Source organism: Lonchura striata, chromosome 12 (genome assembly GCF_050655825.1).
Source record: "Lonchura striata isolate lonStrDom1 chromosome 12, ASM5065582v1, whole genome shotgun sequence".
NCBI lineage: Eukaryota > Metazoa > Chordata > Aves > Passeriformes > Estrildidae > Lonchura > Lonchura striata.
This window is the reverse complement of record NC_140714.1, coordinates 215,303-235,271: the sequence shown is the minus strand read 5'-3', so window position 1 is coordinate 235,271 and position 19,969 is coordinate 215,303. Positions and strand designations below refer to the sequence as shown.

Below are 19,969 nucleotides of genomic sequence, written 5' to 3'. Positions count from 1 at the left end.
TGGAGAAATCATGGCCCCATTGAAATCTGTGAGAATTTTGTTTACATTGGTGAAGTCAAGATTTTACCCATTTGATTTGAAATAGTTTTGCTTGAGCTAGAGGGAAAGTGCCTGGTGAAACATGTATGCTCTTGAATTGACTGCCAAGGGGTACTACTCAGTCTATTTCCTAAGTAAGTGTTATTTTATTTTTCTTGAAATCAAAGTAATATTTCAGAAGTGAGGGTCTTGTTAAGAAAGGTAACTGATGAAGAGTATATTGTGCTCTGTTGATCTGCCCTATTGTTCTATCTAGTACCTTGAAAGCATTTTAGTTTTTTTCAAGACTTCATAGGCTGATGAGCAAATTAAAGTACCATACTCTCCCACTCTCTCAGTGGGCTCAAGACATTTCTGTAGTATCTTTAGAGATCAGAGTATTTTTGTATTTTAAACACTAATGTGAAAAGAAAAAAAAAAATTGCATGATGAAAGTAAACTAAGGCATGTGCTGAACCCACTGCACTCAGTATAAATTAAAAACATAGCTGCTGAAATATGAGCACACAGTTTTCTACAGCTCCTTGCCTTTCTCGGGCAGCTTGGTTCCTACCTCCATGAGAGCTGAAGGGATTTTCTTCTGTTTCTTAAAAGATGAATAATGAATATTGTGGAAAACAGAGGAGAAGGCACTGCTTGAACACCTGGATGAAGTTGGAGGGAAGCTCACACTTAGTGGCCGCTCTGCAAGATTAAGAAAATTCAGAAAGGGAAGGGGGGAAATGGGTAAGTTGGTATACATCAGGCTAGGCTAGACACATGATACACTAATACAAATAACTAAGGAACATGCAATGCCTCCTCTATACACAGTTTTTATTTTAGCCTTTCTTTCGAAGCACCTTTTTAAGTCTAATGTGTGGGTTCCATGGCACCCTCAGTTAATGGTAAACTAACCTAAAGTTTCTTGAAAAGGCCTGCAAGAAAGCTGACAAAGCACAAAACACAGCTTGTCTTCTTATTTAAAATGAGCATTTAGCAAATGACTTTGACATCTTTCTCCTCTATGTTCTGTAACACCTTTCCAGGATAGATTCACTAATGCAACATTCTTTCTGTATGAACCATTCTTTGAATAGTACATGGGAGATAGTTATTCTGTATCTGAAAATTTCCCTTAGGCCCACATGTCTGAGTTCATATCTTCATGATTTCACTTCTGGCAACACATAAGTTGAAAGCTCTTAGTAAAGCACAGCATTAGTTCAATACAAATCCAAGTTACTGTTTCTGGGCACACAATGGCTTGGGGATACTTTTTTGGCTGTTATGACAGCATCTGTTTATGTGTTTTCTTGGCTAGTGTGAATTTCTTTAATCAGGAAGGAAAAATGAAACTTCATCTGTCCATGACTTTTTTTTCCTGGCAATGTAGTAAGCTTACTTTTAGAGACTGTCTACATGAGTAGTTGTGCAAGAAAATTATTTCCTGTTCACTCTCTGTTCATATATTTGTAACCCCTCTTCCTCTTTTGTCTTTTATTTGGATGTGTACTTCAATCAGAAGATACTTATATAGTAGGATAATACAAAATTCTAGATAGGCAGTAGCTCTTCTGTTTTGAATTCACACTTTCATCTGTAACTAGATAAACTTGCCCTGCAGAACAGCTCTTAGTGACTCTGCACTTAGCCTCAGTATTTATTTTTGTGAAAGCTACAATATGGATGAGGACAGTGAAGAACCACAAAGACATTGTTTTATTTTAATGGATAATTAATTAGAAATGACAAGGAATAGTTATTACCTATAATTACATCATAGAATAAAATTGTTCAGTTAGGAAGAACCTACAATAATCTAGTCCAATTGCGTGACCAATTAAGGGTTGCCCAAACATTAAAACATGTTATTAAGGGCATTGTTGAAATGTCTCTTAAACACTGAGAGGCATGGGGTATAGATCACCTCTCTAGAAAGCCTGTTCCCATGTTTGGCCACCCTCTGGGAAAATAAAGGTTTCTTCATGTCAAGTCAGAACCTTCCCTGCCGAAGTGCTGAACCTTTCTCATGTGTCTTGTCACTGGATCAGAGGGAGAGGAGATCAGCACCACTGTTTCCATGTCCCCTCCTCAGGAAGCTGCAGAGAGCAATGAGGTCACCTTTCAGACTCCTTATCTTCAAAGAAGGCAAACTCAGTCCTCAGCTGCTCCTCGGAGGACATTGTTTTTATCATTATTCTGGTTTATCTAAAGGCTAGGGGAGCTCTCAAAGAACTGTCTTATAATCATAGAATCCCAGAATGGTTTGAGTTGGAAGAGACCTTAAACTTCATCTCGTTCCATCCCCTGCCATGGGCAGGGACTCCTTTCACTAGACCAGGTGGGGTGGCTCCAAGATCCATCCAACCTGGCCTGGAACACTTCCAAGGGACAGGGCAGCTGCAGCTTCTCCAGGAAACCTATGCTAGGGCCTCATCATCCTCTGAGCAAAGAATTTCTACTGTATAGCTAACCTAAGTTCCCCTGTTCCAGTCTGAAAAAACAGTTGGCTAAACTTGATTTTATGGCTTTCTAAACAGTTTTAGCTGCTATACTGCCTGGCTCTCCCAGAACCTCAAAACACGTGCTCAACCTTGAAATGAGGAGCACTATTTAACAAAACACAATATAGAAGGCAGGTCCTAAGTCATCCCCATTATACAAGCAGGAAGTCGATTTGTCAGTTTTGCCAAGAATGAAGGAATCTTACCTCTTTTCTTAAGTTCCACATAGCAGCTATCACAGACTTTGGCTGCTTGATCTTTGAGGTACTTCATGGGGTACTTGTTTCTTGAACAATTTCGACATACAATCTGTTTCAGCAAGAGGAGAGGCACATAAATACAATATAAATTTATAGATGCGTATATACAAAACAAATCCCCTAAGCTGGCTGGGAGAGGAAGTTGGATAGTGGAACAGACATGACTCTTTCCTGAGTCTGTGGCAGTCAGGAAAAGCCTGCTGTTTGCAATGTGATTGCTGTAGTTTTACACTGTTGTAAGCCAAGCAGAACTGGTCACTGTATTTCATTGCACACCACTGCTGTGTCCTTCTGTCCAGGAATTTACACCTTCCCTACCACTGAATCACAGAAAGACCACTTCAATATAACTTCTGTCTTTGTAGCTTTGTTAGTTATACTGTTTTCTTAAACAAGCTTGTGTGTTCCTCCAAATCCTGCGTACGTTTAGATTGATTTTCTCATGGAATTAGGAAAAAAGATGAAGTTAAATGCTTTTTTATCCTATCAAAAATTGCTGGTAGATTTATTAAAATAAATTTAAAAATCAGGTTAAAAGACGGCTGTGGGTTAAAACAGGACTACGGGTTTATGTATACAGGCAAATCTCTGTAGTCAGAGGTTAAGGGACAAAACCAAGAAAGCTTATAAATCCCCTGAGCTTTAGGGCAAATGACAACATCCATTTGGAGCACAGAGGAAACCTTCCCTTTAGTCTCTGATCTCAAACCATGCTCTGTTGCTGAGTTTCTTCACTTTCCTTGGAAGATCATTTTGCCAGCTGTTATTAGGACAGGACATGGAGTAGTTGTGTTACTGCTCTGGTCCAGAACAGAGCCTATATTTTTAGTGTATCTTTTCATTGTCGCTATAGCTAGCTGCGTGTTAGATGCAAGGGCTGCACTCAACAACAATTACCATGTCAGCCTTTTAACAACTAGCCTTTGGGAGGTAATTTGACCTTAAGGCAAGGTTACCGTTATTCCTTCTAGTAACATTAGAAACCTAACCAGCTAATTTAGCAAAGCACTCACTGGTTCTGTAAGAAGTCGAATTCTGATCTTGATGTTGCTACAAATTTTTAGGTTACAGCAGTGGCAGCCAGTATCCTAGAGGTGTGAATAAATATCCCCTGAGAAGCTTGCACAGCTCTTACCTTTCCGCAGGCATGGCAATGATGTCGCCTCAAAGTGAGGGTGAAGTCACAGCCACAGTTCATGCACATCATGACATGGGACACGGGCACCAGTGTAGGAGGACTCTCACCCAATGGTATTCCAAGCCTTTCCCTTAGCTTAAAATCAAAGAAGAATAAATGAAGAAGCATCCACACTTAGTCAGCCCTGTTGCATTATATACAATTCTCTCATTTCAATCTACTTTCATCTGCCAAGATCCCCAAATTTTCTCATTCCTAATGCACTTATATAAGTGACATACAGCTGGTTCAGCATTGAAAGATTAGTACACGCTGCTGTTAAAGCCAGAGTAACAAAAAGCAAAAATCCACATAAATCTATTTTTGGTCAGGCTCTGACACTCTTCCACATCACACAAGTATCTGATAATTCCATATGAAAATTGCAGGTAGGAACATGACTTAAAAACATCTTTTTGTTAGCATTTTTTTGAAATAATATCCATAAAAAGCTCTACAACTCTCAATTGAAAAAGCACCTGAGCTCTTTGTCATTATACCTCGGGATGGCTGTGTGATAAAGGAAGAGAGAATAAAGAAAACAGTAAAAGCAAAGATGAATTTACCCCACTCAAAATCTGATCCATGCTTTCTGGTTGATTTCAAGATGTAGAAGCAGCTTTAGAAAATGCATTACATGGCAGTGATGTTCAGGTGCCTTTGCTCCAAGCCCAGGGAACCACGATCAGTGTGGAACTGAACGCAAGCTAATAAGGTGTGCTATTTCAGGTTCAGCATCAAAGTACTATGAGTGCCCCATTGTCAGTTCACAACAGCTCAAGATTTGGCACAAGTAGGACAAACTTTTGGGTTTTTGAAGGATTGTTTCCTGTGTGGAAATTAGACTTCTGTCAACACACAGGATCTAAACAAATCAAATTCCTCCAAGTTTCTCTATGTGAACATTCAAGTTTATACCAGAGGCAGAGATGTAAAAGAAATTATTGTTTCAGTTTTTGAAAAGGATTTGGTTTAGATCACTAAACTGACTTTTTTTCTGTTAAGTATTTACAAGGAGATTAGATACAGGCAAGGAAAAAAAGTACCTTATTTGCTTTTGAATTAATTTTTTACTTTCTGAGGTCTTAAAAAGTTCATTTATAGAATGGCTAACTTTTGAAAGGAACTCTGAATGCCACTTGATTCAATCACTCTGCTCAGGCGGAACCACATATTAGCAGTTGGCAAGAACCGTGTCTGGGTGTCTTCGGAACATCTCCAGGGATGGAGACTTCACAACCTCCTCAGGCAACCATGGGTGCCAGTGCTCAGTTGCCATCAGGGTGAAAAAAATATTTTCTGCTGTTTGATGAAATTTCCTGTATTTCAGTTTGTGGCCACTGCGTCTAGTCCTGTCACTGGACACCATTGAGAAGAGCCTGTTTTTTTCTTCTTTGTACCCTCCAGGTATTCATACAATAGATGCTTCCTGAGCCTTCTCTTCTGGCTGAACAGTCACAGCTTTCTCAACCTTTTCTCCTATCTGAGATGCTCCAGTCCCTCATCAACATCAAGATCAGCTTTGCTGCCCTTTGTTGACTCTTCCCAAAGTTTCCATGTGTCATACTGAGGAACCCAGCATTGGACACATCACTCCAGATGTGGCCTCACCAGCACTCTTTCTTACTTAGTAAAACTGGAGCTCTATGTAATCTAAAATAACTTTTTTACTTTTTATCAGATGCAGGTTTTGCCTCTGTAACTGGGAGTAGAATAACTGAAAATAATGAGAATACACATAATTGCACATAATTTCAGTATTACTGGTGCGGTTTGCACTGGTAGGGACTTTATTGTGTATATGATATTAGTGTAAATAATGGGTAGCTTGGGGTTTTTCTTTTTTAATCTATGAAGTTTGTAGCTATTTTCAATGAATCCATAATAACTACTTGTTTGCCGTTTAGGACAAAACAATCTTCCTTCAGAAAAACTAAGCAAAGGCCACAGAGTATGGAGTGTGATTCATATTTCAGAGGTGGCCCATGAGCTGTGATGAGTTTCATTGTTCAAGCTTGGCATGCTTGTTTAAATGAAAATAGAATGTCTGGCTACTAGGAACTCCATATTGTACAACCCTCCTCCTTTCCTCTCTCCCTTCCCTTTTCAAGCATTGAAAGATTTGGCCTCCTTTTACCTCCACGCTACTGTGGAAAGTCGAAGTCTTGTGAGCTTTGCAGTCATCTGGGATGTGTTTGGTGATGCAGCTGTACCAGTCATCCCTTTCTGAGCAAGAGCTGGGAAATGAAATACAGCAGAACAATCAATGCCATGTACAGCAAAGACTGAAACAAACTGATCAGAGGAGAAAAGTTTCACTTTATGAATGTTTGCTGAACTTATAATTTTATAACTAGGAACAAAATTTACTGTTTGACATATTCAGAATGATGATTAGTGTAGCTCCATGCTTAGGACTGTGACTGGGAAGGAACTAAATGCCCTTTAAAATTTTTCAAAGTAATCTCTGGCTTTGCTATAAGCTGCTCAATCCTAGATCATACAGGACAATATGAAGTGTCTCTTTTTGTCCTGTCTGCCCTACTTTTAGGCACTCTAGTGCATAGAGTGTTGGCATATATGAGTTGCTCAAAGCAAGCGTGTTTATGCTCATCTCTACAGTGGGCTGCTTAGGTGAATTGCATGTTGGGAAATGCAGAAGTGTATCGCCCACGGTAGAGATGTGAATGATTCGATTTTCCCTCATCTTCTTCACAACCTCCAGTTTCCTGGAACAGAAGAAGCCAGGACAGCCATTAGCGAAGGAAGCTGGGTGTTCCCTGGAGTTGCAGTTACGCGTGGAGGCCAGTAGTTCTCCAGACCGGCCCCTAGATGCCCTCTGTGCACAAGGCAAACCAGCGAGCACTTCGCATTTCCCTTCTAGTCCACCTATCCCCAAAAACCAGCAGGGTGGATGCCTGTTATTTTACAAATGCATTTGCTCTGTTACAGCCGTGAGGTATCCTGCCTGTTTTAGCTGTTTTTTTCTGCTGTGACTTCAAACTGTGCACTTCCTGCTCATCTGACACTCTGCATAGCTCTAGTGGTTTCTGCTCACAGGAGAGAATTAACTCAGTGTGGTCTCCCCTCTCCAGATCATACCAGCCACTCACATTAAAGCTACTCACTAGACTTTGTTGTATAAACTAACAGTGGCATCATTGCCAGCTGCTGTTCAGCTGTGATTTCCTCACACTGTCTTCATGAAGACCATCAAATAAGACATCTGAGAACAATTTCTGCTTTGTGGTCTTAAAAAAGAAAAAAAAAAAAAGGCACAAAAAAGAGGAAATGCCAGATTTTCTTGATGATCTTTGACTTGGTATCCCTCTGCACTATAAGCATAAGCCCTTGTCTGACAAACATCAGCCTGGAGCAGAAACTCTGAGCCAGTGTATGTACTACAAATTGGGTAGCTTCCTAGGAGCTGAGGAGCTGAGGTTCCTTAGCTAAGCCAAGTAGCTATATTACAGGAGATCACCTCTGTAAAGAGTCACACTACTAGTCATAGAATCCCAGAATGGTTTGGGTTGGAAGAGACCTTAAAGATCATCTCATGCCACGGACCTGCCATGGGCAGGGACACCTTTCCCTAGACCAGGTTATTCAGAACTCTGTTTAGCCTAATCACTCCTTATTACTACCAAAGTTACCACCTGTCAAATTACATGTAAAAAGAAATCTGAAGACGTCTGTATCTCCCAGACAAATCATGTCTACTGCCTAGAAAACACTAAAAGAAGTCTCAATTTTCCTGATTTAAACATTTGTCTTGCTAATTCTTTAATGGAAATTCTCTTCACTTGAGAATTAATATATTATTTTAAAAACCCAAAAGAAACACAAAGGAAATCATGGCCCATACAGTGGTGGAAATTAAAGCCACTTTAGGAAAGACAGGTAAGAAGGACAACATGCTAGCAAAAGTCTGATATCTAACTGGCTCCTTAAGCCTCTTTTCCACTCAATGAAAAATATCTAGGAAGTAGTTGCAGGTTTTTAGTGACTAAATGTGGGAATAACACCCATATCCTGATAGATAAGATTTATTACGTCAATTTGCATAGGCCTATTCTTAATTACATATTCAATGGCGGAATTTTTGCTGACCCTCTGACACTCAGAGAAGCTCAGCCCTTGACTCACCATTGCCATATTTGGTCCTTGTGGGATTTTTTGGGATGCATCTTCTGTGCTGAGCTATCAGTTATCCATGTTAGCTCACATATTCATCATTACGCAAATAGAAAGAGGGGGTCAAGTTGTCACTGTATTTCACTAGACAGCAGGGGACATCCACAGAACACAGAAACTGGACCAGGATGGGATTTTGTCGGAGTGCTACCATTATCACTCTAAATTAGCCTTTCAGGAGGTAATATGGACTGTGTTCTCCTAGTATTTTCTCTGGTATTTTATATAAGCACCACAGAGTTATACCTGTGTCCAAGACTAGTATTTTTGGAATGCAAATAAATATACAAGAGCATATGGGCCTTTTCCATAAAGGAGTGCTGTGCTCAAATTTGTTCGCAGCTCCCTGCTAAACCAATAACATGGCTCTTCAGGTGAATGAGCCATTTTCACCAGGAAATGGAAAGACTTTACAGTGCCATCTGTTCATATAGCCATGCTGACTTCTGAGCTTTGGTCATCCTTGGTCTACTGCCTTTAGTCCCTGGCACTCATGCTGTATTTGCTCAGTTCACTCATCTTGTCTCATACAAATATAAAGGCTTTGAGGTTTGCATCTTTGTTGTTAACCACTGGCCTTTAGTGCAGTTTGCAGCCCCTCAGTGAGAGCAGTAAAACATACAGTCTTTAGGGATACTTGAAGCCTTCTGCACTTTTTTGCCTTTGGTGCTTCTTTTGGCGAGTGTAACAGGCCAAGGATGATATGCAATGGAATTAGGAGAGTGTGCTGGCTACTGGCTCACAGATATCTCATTAGCTCTGCCAGACAGTACAAAAAGGAGGAGGAATAACTGTTCTTGGGTGACTTATGGCAGATTGCTCACAGAATGAGCAGCATAAGGAGAGGAAGGGGCTCTATCCCAGTCTCTGTCTGTTATCAGAAGGGTAACCTTAGTCTCAGGTCCTGGTTCTATCTACAAATAAACACAGCTCATAGTTACCTCACATACTTTGTTTATCCTAATTAAAGTACAAAAGGCAAAGAAACATCCTAATAATGCAAGCAGTGCATCCCAAGCTGCTCATTAGGAAAGACAATTTCAGTTGGTCTGGGGAAAGGGAACATGCAACAGAATGTCCCCTCTACAATACAGAAGTACTGTACACGTCTTGCTTTTATAACTGGCAGGTAATTAATAATTACTGCGTATATTTTGAGGATTGTGAAGAGTGTGGAGGTCTATGGAAATCTCATATATGGTTATGGTATAAAAGGAAATGGACGAAAAGGCTTTGACTGGTACCTGAGCACTCCCCACATATGGTTTTAAGTGCTCTGGGAAGGATGAGAGCTCCAAGTTCTGATTCTGAGTTAGAAAGCGCCATCTCTATCTTTCTCTAGCACTGTGTAATTTAGGAAGTTGGCTGTGTTTCTAGGCGTTCTGTTGCACACTGTAATTGCAGACTGATAGTGGGAAAATCAGTACTTAAAAGCACTGAAGACCTTCTTTTTTTAAAGAATTAATTTTAATATCACTGTAGTGTGCTATATCTTTTGTAATAAACTTTATGTGGAAAACAAATCAGTTACCTTTCTGCTATAGCTGTATGTGAATTAGCGGGATAGTTTTGGTCTAGAACCATGAAAAATACAGTACACTGCTATATTCTGTTCAGAAACTGATCTACAACCTCTTTTTGGCACTGGCTTGGGATCCTAGGCTGGAAATCTTGACTCCCAGTTGCAATCAATACTAGCAGTACACAAGCTCATTAGTGAAATTCCTTTTATTAGAGAAATCCATGAGGTTGCCAGTAAGGTTTAATTTTGACTTTGACACTTAAGCACTATTAAGTACTTTTATATCTGTTTCCTGGTATTACCTAATTACTATTTTCTCCAGGAGTTTTACAGCCCTAGAGGTATCAGGTAACAAGAGAACTTATAACAGGGAGATATAACAGACCCCTAGCGTTGCAGGGAAATAATGTAAAAGATAATGGAAAGTACCCAGGCTTCTTCTTTCCTTTCTCTTTACGATGTTATCAAGACTCAACTTTGAGTTTTTAGGGAGCACGCTAAATGAATTAGTTACACTTTATGAGCCTTGCATTTATAATGAATGTTGATTGTGTAATCAAGTAGTCATCCATTGTCTGTCACCAGTAGCAGACTGAAAAACACTAGTTAAAAAAAAAATGAGATACCATTTTAGTCTTGGGTACTGGTTGGACTAACCTAGAGATACAGCTCTAGAATATAGTACTCTCTGCCCTAGACAATTGGGAACAGTACCTTGCTGACAGGGTCAGGCAATGTTCATCGTATTCAATCTTCAAGATATTTTGGGCTTTCTCTATCACTGGGCGACTGACCTAGAAACAAATGCCATGAAAACATGAATGTGGACATGAGTTAAACTGTCTATAACCAGTACACCGCACAAGTCTCAACCATCTGTTTCATATATCAGTGCAAAAAGATGGGCATTAGGGGTTTTTTTTCTCTATTTCAATACGATGGTATGCTGAAGGGAAAAAATCATATAATCCAGTTGATAAGGATTGAAGTATCTATGAGGGTTCAGTTTTAATATGACAAACATAGGAGATGTTTAGTCTGCCAAGTGTCAGAGCATTTTGGTCTATGCTTGTAATGAACAGAAATCACTTTTTTTCTGACATGCAGGCATTATACAGTGAAGAACTTCAGCAAATGCATGTCTGCAGCATGGCTCTTTTAACAGAAAAAAATTTAAAAGAAAAGCCAACTTAAAAGCTATAGCTCAGCTAAAATATTTTTCCCTACCATGGAGTATATTAGTAGCCTGCTAATAGCAACAGGTTCATGGTTTCACACATTTTTTTCAACACGCATCATTATGATAGTGACTCAGTGTTTCAAATGTACCTCAGTAGGAACTTGCTCCACAACTCCTTTTCACTAGACAGTAGAATATTTTGGCAATTCCTAGGAATTTCTGGGATCCTTGAGTTAGTTTTAAACTCTCAGGTCTCTGGGGTGATCAACCCCCACCACCTTTTCACAACACCTTAAACTTCCTATGTCATTCCACTGAAATTAATGATTAGTAATTCTCATCTTGTGTGTTTTCTAGATCATCAGACTCTTGACTTGTCACTTCAAATCCACTTTCAAATAAATACAACTTTGAATATTAGTTATAGAACAGTTATGAAGGTCCAATATTTCCTGTTGCATAGGTTTTGATGCCAATGAGTACTCAGGGAAAGAGTGTAAGGACAGCTTAATTGTGTTTGTAATTTATAAATTTATTGAAGAAGAAACTGGTTTCATATCATTGCATGAAATTACTTCGAATACACCTTTTCCCCATAAAGTTGGCTAATTGTTTTTTTAACCATTAATGCTTTTGATGAAAACAGTTAAAAGGCACATGAAAACCCACCATGTGTATATTTTGAGTAGCAGGAATTTAAAACCAGGCAGACTAAGCTCTAGTGAATATATTGAAGGGAAAAAGAATGCATTGGCTGGAGACAAAATGGGATAATAAATATTTTCTTTTCCCTGCTTCATGATTGGAGGGTAACTGATTTTAGCTTGCATTATTTATGCAGTCTGAATAAGGCTGTCATACTAAGTCACAGACTTAGAGATAATATTTTTATGTTTATTTTCTACAGTTTTTCCTTCTGTCTCCTGTAAGAGACAAGGGAATGCCCTGATAACAGGTCCGTCCCCTCTTTCCCCTTGCTGGATATGAGACATAAGACAGCAAAGCACCAGCAGTTCACTATAAAACTTTAATTCAAGCTTTTAATACAGATGAAGCATTACCTTCATGCTTGACACAGCCAAAGTGTTTTTCAGTCGGTATTTGCCATCCTTCTGGGGATATGTGTACAGCAGAACATCATTCATCTAAATGAAAAGAAAGACAAAATCAGTAATTTGCAATATGGCTTGCAGGCTTGCCTGCCCATTCTCCTATGGGGTATACCCGGAACAAGCTGTAACTTGATGAACTGCTGGGACTGTTACCTAACTCTAACCCTTTCCTAATAGCCAGCCTATTCCTCTCCTGACAGCTTCATTCTGTTCGCTTGCATTCTGTCAGAGAGCAGAGACTGGTGCTGCTCCTCTACTGCCCCTCCTGGGGGAGCTGCAGACCATTGTCGGGTCTGATCTCGGTCTCCTCCAGGCTGAACAATTCAAGCGGCTTCAGCCACTCCTCCTATGACTTCTCCTTTAGATCCTTACCCATCTTTGTGTTCCTTCTTTGGATGTTCTCTAACAGCTTTAGCTCCTTATACTGTGGTGCTCAAAACTGCTCACAGTACTCCAGATGAGGCTGCCCAGTGCAGAGTAGAGTAGGACAATCCCCTCCCTCGCCCAGCCGGTGATGTGCTCCTGGACACGGCTGGCCCTCTTGGCTGCCAGGGCATAGCTGGCTCATATTCAACTTTTGCTGATCAGGACCCACAGGTCCCTTTTCACAGTGCTGCTCTCCAGCCCTCATTGCCTAGTCTACACTACAGGGTTTCCCCTTCCCAACACTAGTCCTTGTTAAACTTCTTATGGTTGGTGATTGCTCATCTTTCTAATTAATTGAGGTTTCTCTGCAGAAAGGTGCCCTCAAGGAAGTCGACAGCTTCTCCTAGTTTAGCATGATCAGCAAATTTACTTCGTATCCCTTCAAGTGCTGCACTCCTATTGTTCATGAAGATATTAAAGAGCACTGGCTCTAAAATGGGCCCTGCAGCACCTGGGCACGAAACCCAAGGAAGTGAACTCCTGAAAGAGATTTTCAGCATCCTGACATAATCTACTAAGAGGCTTCTTGAATAGCAAACTCAATGTTTTAAATGTATTTTAGAAGTTATATATCTCTTTAAAAACTTGCTTATTTTTTTATTACTGTTGATAAAGGATGACACTATGGTGCATACCATTATCATGACAACCTTGATTAATATCCCAAGATTTTACTAAACATTACTTTGCTTTGTAAGTGCCCATTATTGTTTTTTGTCCTTCTTTATTTTCTCCCCTATTTAGCAGTAGGCTGTTATTTGGAGGTCTCACTAGCTACAACTTGACACAGTGAAATCATGACAGATACTTCAAAGCTTGTGAAGCAAGGCACACATATTCATGAAGAAATAAAGAGTTTGCACTCACTGTTGTTTTCTTTGCAAAGACCTTAATGATGGCCATATGAATGGTATGGACAGAACTAGTATTAGTACCAGTGGTTTCATGCATCCTCCTGCTTCAACTGTCCACTGCTCCCTCAAGCAGTGAGGACTGGCTGATGATAAAGGCTGATCTTGCAGCCTCTCAGAAATCTGCAGTAGAGGAGATGGACTGCTAGAACCCTATGGGAAGTTCCCACAAGTCCTTGGACTTCAGACACGCTTCTTGTTTGCGAGAAGACTTTTGAATAATTGGGATTTTCAGACTAATCAGAATTTGATATTGGAGCACATACCCTTTTTCTTTCACAGAGAAGGAAGGATATGTCTTATCTTTTATTCCCTTTTCTTCTGTTACTGCTTTCCTTTCCCCCACCTTCTTTTTATAATTCTCTCTGTTGTGACAGGTACCTAGTAACATTAGAGTAAGTGCAAGTTTTCTAACGAACAGTGTTCAAGATGATTGATCCACAGAAATTTAAGCCCTGCTGAACAAATTTAAGCCCTGCTGGCATCCATATGTAATATACTCTCTGTCTCAAAGCTTCTACCACATGTTTGGTTTTTCTGAATGTTTTAAAGGCTAGCTAATTATGAACCCTATGAAATCTGAGATAAACATGCCCTAAGTGTCAGTGGAGCAGTCTGAATGTGTGCTTGAGCTGTGTTTTTCAAGCGGCAGCTCCAAAAATCTCCTATACTCCAACCCTCCTAGATATAGTATTAAACAGTGTCCCATTTGATAGCAGCTTCCTGCAACCCATTTTCAAAACAAGTGGTCTTTGTAGAGAAATTCTTAGAAGGGTGAGATAAGAGACAGGCTCTGAGTTGCAAAGCCTTGTGGCTGGAGGGCAGTTAGGGGACCTGCCAGTTTCAGCAGCCCATACCGTGCTGCACAGAGGCCACAACATCCTTGTAAACAGAGACTGGACTCAGGAAACAGACACACAGCAAAACTCACAAAACATCCTGCCAGGAAACACCAGATTGAACAATACCATCAGCCTGCACAAAACAGCCAGCTCAAGTAACATTTTGAGACATACAACATACACCTGCAGAAACATTTGAAATTTGTCTTTACGCTGTCATGCATATATGGCCTGTGCACAGACATACAGTGCTCCTTATGGGCAGATATATATTCAGAGCACACCACTAAAGTACACTTTGAAAGCACAAGCCAAGCAGGAGTCTGGCACACACCCAAGTTTTACAGCCTATTCTAGCTGCAACTTCAGTTTGATCAGCTCATCTCCTGGGATGTGTAGGGATTAACCTCAGGGTTAACCTTCAGTGTGTACTCTTGCTCTGAAATTCTCTCCAGTTCCTGGTCTTGATTTAGTCTCAGTCAGAATAACTTTGCTACTAAGAACTTCAGAAAATGCTATTCATGTAAAAATCTCCTTGGGATAGTGAAGGTAAATACACTTATTCCATCAAAGCTAAGCCAAACTACATCTATTACATGCTATCTTCTGGTGATCTTTTTGAGTTACTGCTGACATGCGAAGCATTATAAAAAAGTTCTGAAAGATTTGGGGTTTTATTAATACACAAACGTGAGTTTTGCAAGAGGTTTCAAAGGATTATAATATGGTTCTTAGAAGATAAAGGCTTTAAATAAATGTCAGTTTTAAGAGACAGTGTTTAGGAAATTATTCTACTCTTGGGGTTTTGGCACGGGTTTTTCTTCCACAGAAATCACTGAACCCGAAGGTAGATATTTTCCAATAAGTTTCAACGATCCAGTCACCCTCTCCCCACCCCTACTATTGATACAATACAGGAAGCCTGAAGTGATTGCAACTTCAGTGTGTTACATTAGGAAAGAAACCAGGTTTATTCGTCTCTTGGTTCTTCAAAGTGATCATTAAGACTAGCTCCACCCCATTCATTGCATGTCAGCACATTTGGTCACAGTTTGCCTTGCTGACTGAAAGGAAGAAAAAAACCACTTTTTATGAATATTGAGAGCATCTATTAAGCAAGACATTGGCTACTGTAATGTCTCCAGCTGTCAAGAGGCAGTTCTCTCTCTGCAGTTAACATCTGACTCTGAGCATCAGAACTTTCCCCAGGAAATAGTTCCTAAACTAGAGAGTGCCCGAAAGTAATTTCTGTGCTTGCTCTGTTCCAGTAGTTTTGGCCTCTTGTGACTTGTGACCTTTAAGTTGATACAACCATTTTGGATGACTTGAAATTCATATAAATTTACCCCACATTTAAATTACTTTCCTCTCAGCATTTATTATCAACCTGATTTCTGATCTTCCTTTAAAATTCTCTGTATCAGTTACAATAGCTAAGTTTGTAGCACTTCAGTTTTTGCTATAGTAATGGGTTATGATGGCAGCAACAAACACACTGGAAGACTAAAGGGTAGTGATGTCTTGGAATTTTGTCCCAGCTTTAGCCACAATTGCAAAATAATTTTGAACACTAGCAAAGGCAAGTGTTTCAGAAGAGAAATCAGTAGGAATGTATTTATCATATGCTATTAAGTGGTCATCAGTAGACTTCAGAGTTACTGCTGCTGAGAATATTATTTCTTAAGGCCAACTTCTAGAGTTTCTGGCATAGCCTTTTTCCCGTGACTGCAACAAAGTCATGATTTTGACATTTATTGCACTTGTTACAGTCCATTGATGCTGACTCTGTAAAACAGAACTGCAGTGTGACCAAAGGAAATTTTTAGCTATTTTAGCAGAAGGGTATTTTCTCTTGCTCCCGATTAAATCTTCAAAGGTCTTAGGACTTTCAAGTATGCAGCTTAATTCCTGAAGGTACTCAGGAGTTTTCATCTTCCTAATCCCCTTGAAAACTTGCACTTCTTTGCAGAATTACATCCTGGTGAAGGCTGTATGTAACTGTGGCACAACCGGAGGGTTGCACAGCATATATTCCTGTATGCGGGATGTGTGAAAGGCCTACAGCCCTGTTAGCAACAGGAACTAACTCACCACATCACTGCTGATAGTTAAATGACTTGCAGTCTAAAATCTCCCAGGCTTCAAGGTTGCATAAATGCATGGAAAGATATGAGAGAGACAGTAAAAATATAAAAAGATCTTACCAAGAACAAATGTCGAGGATGCCTGTTTTTGCCAGAGATTTTCATCAGGGTTCCCTCTTTAACAAAGATCTGAAGGAGAAAACAGCAGATTGTAATCCTGAGCTTTCATTCTGAATCTTACTGAGAAAAGAGAGTATTTCTCCTGGGAAAGGAGATACTTCAATGCCATTCATCAGCAGAAGAGATAGAGAACCTCAACACTTGTTTCTAGCCTTACTCCTTGTGATCTGGCTTAGTCTTTGCCTGGGTTAGCTCTGCTGCCCTTTGTGGCTTGCATTTGTGTCAGTACAAAATGGGTTGGAAAGCCATTTGTCCTCAGCCCGCTCTTTCTGCAATGTGGACTGTGCTCAGAGGTGGTTATCACAGATTCAAAGCTAACATGTAATGAAATTTAGAAAAGAATTCTTGTCTTTAAAAGTCTTCTAAAATAGGCAGATCAATGAGAAAAACTGAAACCTTGGGTTTTAGTATGCTACACCATCTTAACTATACCTGCATATATAATTTGTATAATTTTGCAAGCACAATACCTTTTCAGTCCATCTTGTTACTATGTATGTTAGTAGGACTGTGTAAAGGCAGCTAAACCAGCAAATTAGAACTTCATTGCAGTAATGTCTGAAAAAGTCTGCCATAACTAACTGAACTACATCAGTGGATTAACAGTCACCTGCTCTTTTCAGATGGAGAACGGAATCTTGTGTACTTTCCACTCTAGAATAGTTTATAATCAAAGAGACAAATCCTGTAAATTCTGTATGCTGGGCTTTGCATAATTTGTTAAAGCATTACCTGGTAAGGGCAAGTGAGAATACTGATGTTAGAGAGAAGAACAAATATTTGCAATATTGGGCTGAGGAGTATTCTTATGCTATGAGTATGCATGCTTTGAAAATTGCTTAATTAATTTTGTTAAAGATATTGGTGGACTGAAGGGAAAATTAGAGTTGCAGAACTTAAGAAAGAAATCTTTTGAAGCATAGAAGCAGGTTGGAGCTGAGGAAACTGGACAGGTTTGAAAGTCAGAATAAGAAATTTGCATTTGATGTGGATAGCAAGACAGCTGTACATTGTCTCATGTTTCTGTTGATATGTTGCTTAAAAACAGCATATTATATTAAAAACACCATGAGGGAATGGTGAAAATATAAATTTGGAAAAAAATTAATTGCCTTAATTTAAGGTTCTTAGCCAGCTATATAAAGCACAGAGCCTTTTCAGGCTGGAAGCAATTCCTAATAGAGTTGCAGCCTTTTGACAGGAGTACATAAGGAGGAAAGCAGTAGCTCCATCAAAATACACCACACTTGGAGTGTCTGAGGATTGCTGAAGTGAAAAGCCAAATGGCTGCTCTATGTAAAAGTAGAGACAATGCATGTTTTTCTCAGCATGACTTTCTTTATGTGCACTGCCAGACTGATGTTTTTTACACAAACCAGTGCTCCAACTTGTATCACAGTAGCTCAGTAAATAACATCTGTAGGCATCTGAAACATCGCCATCCACACAGAGATATTGCTGGCCAGAAAGAATGCCCTTACCACCATAGGTGTGCCTGCAGCACTCACCCTTCCTGGCTGGAGGAGGCCACTCTGCCCTCTTACACTGTGCTCAATGTGTACTAGCTTCTGCAAGTTTTCCTAGAAAAGAAAAACAGCATTTAGAAGACTGCATGGAGACTGTTTTTATACAAGCAGGCAAATTTTCCCTCACCCCTCTTCACCATTTTATTTCTTTAGAACTGATATTATAGAATTAGATTTCAGAGAGAACTGAGACAAAGGATTTACACCCAGAAAGTCGTCTTCCTACCTTATGGATTTTACAAAACCTCATCAACTGCATCTGCTGGGACCTTCTACAGTTCTTTTACCTATGATTCCCCAGTGCACCTTCCAAAGGAGCTGCTAACTTCATATGGTATTTATACATTGGCTTCTTTGCCAACTTTCTGGCTCTGTGAACTAATAAAATAGGGACAGAGACAAAGTACAGTATCTCCTCCAAAGGCCTGTGCATAAGAGCCGTGACACAGATAATCCAAAGCATACTATGATACTTTCAGACTGTTGCTAGGATTATCTGAAGATTTACATTCTGTGATAATGGATTAATGCCTTTGAAATAAGGGATTTAGAGGGTACACTAGGTAAGCAGGCAATGAAGCTGTGTTTCTGTTTGGATGCTTTGCAAAAATTAGGAAGTTTATTATTCAACTCTGATACTATTAACTATTTACCTGGCCTTAAAGTAGAGTCAGTCAGTGGACACTGGCACCAGGCATGAACTTATCCATGAAGGTGGTAAATAAGATTAACCTAGGTAAATCTGTGCTCCCATAAAGAAAATCAGGTGAAAGTAAGAAGGAAGAAGGGATGTCTGTACCTTTTCAATATTGCTAGTCTTCAAATCTCCTTCCATTTAGCAGATTAGGCTGTTAAAATAGAGGCTTGTGCATAGGATTCAGCTGTGGTTTTTATCTGATCAGAGCAGTAGAATGGGCTGCCCAGCAGCAGTGAGTCCTCACTGGAATATGCCTAAAAAGTAGGAGTCTCCTATCTAAGTTAGCCACTTTATCCTGTATCTTCAGTTATACACCCAGATAAACTACAGACTAAGGACCATACTTGATACAGCTTCATGACCTGACAGCCTTTTAGAACAGTCTTCTGCTTCAACAGGCAATGGTCTGTTTTCCTTTGCTCCATTGACTGGCATTAATTTACCCCTGGGATTAGTGAGACTTGATTAGATACTTGCTGTATCTGCCTGATACAAATCAGTCATGTCTACAGGATCAGCTAATTAAGAAAGTTGTCACAGACAGCAGAAGGAGCATATCCAAGGTAACAAAATGAGGCTAATTTACCCTGGATTTCAGCTAACACAATTCATGTACCTATTTAGGCTTGCTTTTTGAATAAGCCTGAAATCTCCCCTATCTTACTGCCCTAGTGAAATATTGCACTTGTTTAGCATGATACTTAATTCTTAATGAGTAACTGGATATCAAATACATGAAAATACCTACAAGGCTTGACCAGCACAGGGCTTCACTGTGCCCATGCAATGTAACTGACAGTTGACACGTTCAAGAATTTGAGCTGTCAGGTATCTCTTTTGCAATGCAGGAAGTAACAAATGGATTTTTCCAGGTCACTTCTAAAATACTGTAGGCAAATAAAATAGAAGCAATATATAAAGCAATAGCGCAAGAAATACCAAGGATCGTGAGACAGCTGACCTTTGCAAAAAGTATTTGCAAAGGACTTTCCTGTCCCTGAAGGGTATTTTAGCCTGGCAAAACCTGTCCAATTGGCAGCTTCCACAATGAAAACCTGTTTTTCATCTGCAGAAAAAGCAGTGTTCTCCTGTGAGCACACTCATGCCAGTGCTAGTACTACTCATCTGGGTTTCTATCAGAGTGAGGGAAGTTGCAGCAGCCCAGCTTTTCTCAAGACTGCTGGCAGAGGAGCCTGTTGAAATGCTGATGTTTGCAACACAGACACATGTTCACCAGGAAACGGACAAAGAAATATTGAACTCATTTCCTGAAGGAAGTCAAACACCCATCACATGTGCAGGATAGTGGTTTATCTGGGAATGTGGACAGCTA

General features: G+C 39.8%; 1 protein-coding gene across 3 annotated transcripts in view; it reads right to left on the bottom strand.

Annotated features, from left to right (window-relative positions):
• Nucleotides 1-19,969, bottom strand: part of FGD5 (FYVE, RhoGEF and PH domain containing 5) — a 79,598-nt gene that overhangs the window by 5,872 nt on the left and 53,757 nt on the right. For 2 of the 3 annotated variants that reach the window (XM_085590199.1, XM_021542532.4), the window contains exons 11-18: nucleotides 17,922-17,993; nucleotides 16,354-16,422; nucleotides 11,920-12,003; nucleotides 10,393-10,472; nucleotides 6,100-6,199; nucleotides 3,921-4,058; nucleotides 2,732-2,834; nucleotides 593-723 (exon numbers count right to left, since the gene is read on the bottom strand). In XM_085590199.1, coding sequence (XP_085446325.1) covers nucleotides 593-723; nucleotides 2,732-2,834; nucleotides 3,921-4,058; nucleotides 6,100-6,199; nucleotides 10,393-10,472; nucleotides 11,920-12,003; nucleotides 16,354-16,422; nucleotides 17,922-17,993 — 777 coding nt within the window. Of the gene's footprint in view, nucleotides 1-592; nucleotides 724-755; nucleotides 2,121-2,731; nucleotides 2,835-3,920; nucleotides 4,059-6,099; nucleotides 6,200-10,392; nucleotides 10,473-11,919; nucleotides 12,004-16,353; nucleotides 16,423-17,921; nucleotides 17,994-19,969 lie in introns of those variants that run through there. The other variant, XM_085590200.1, reaches the window with a different exon arrangement.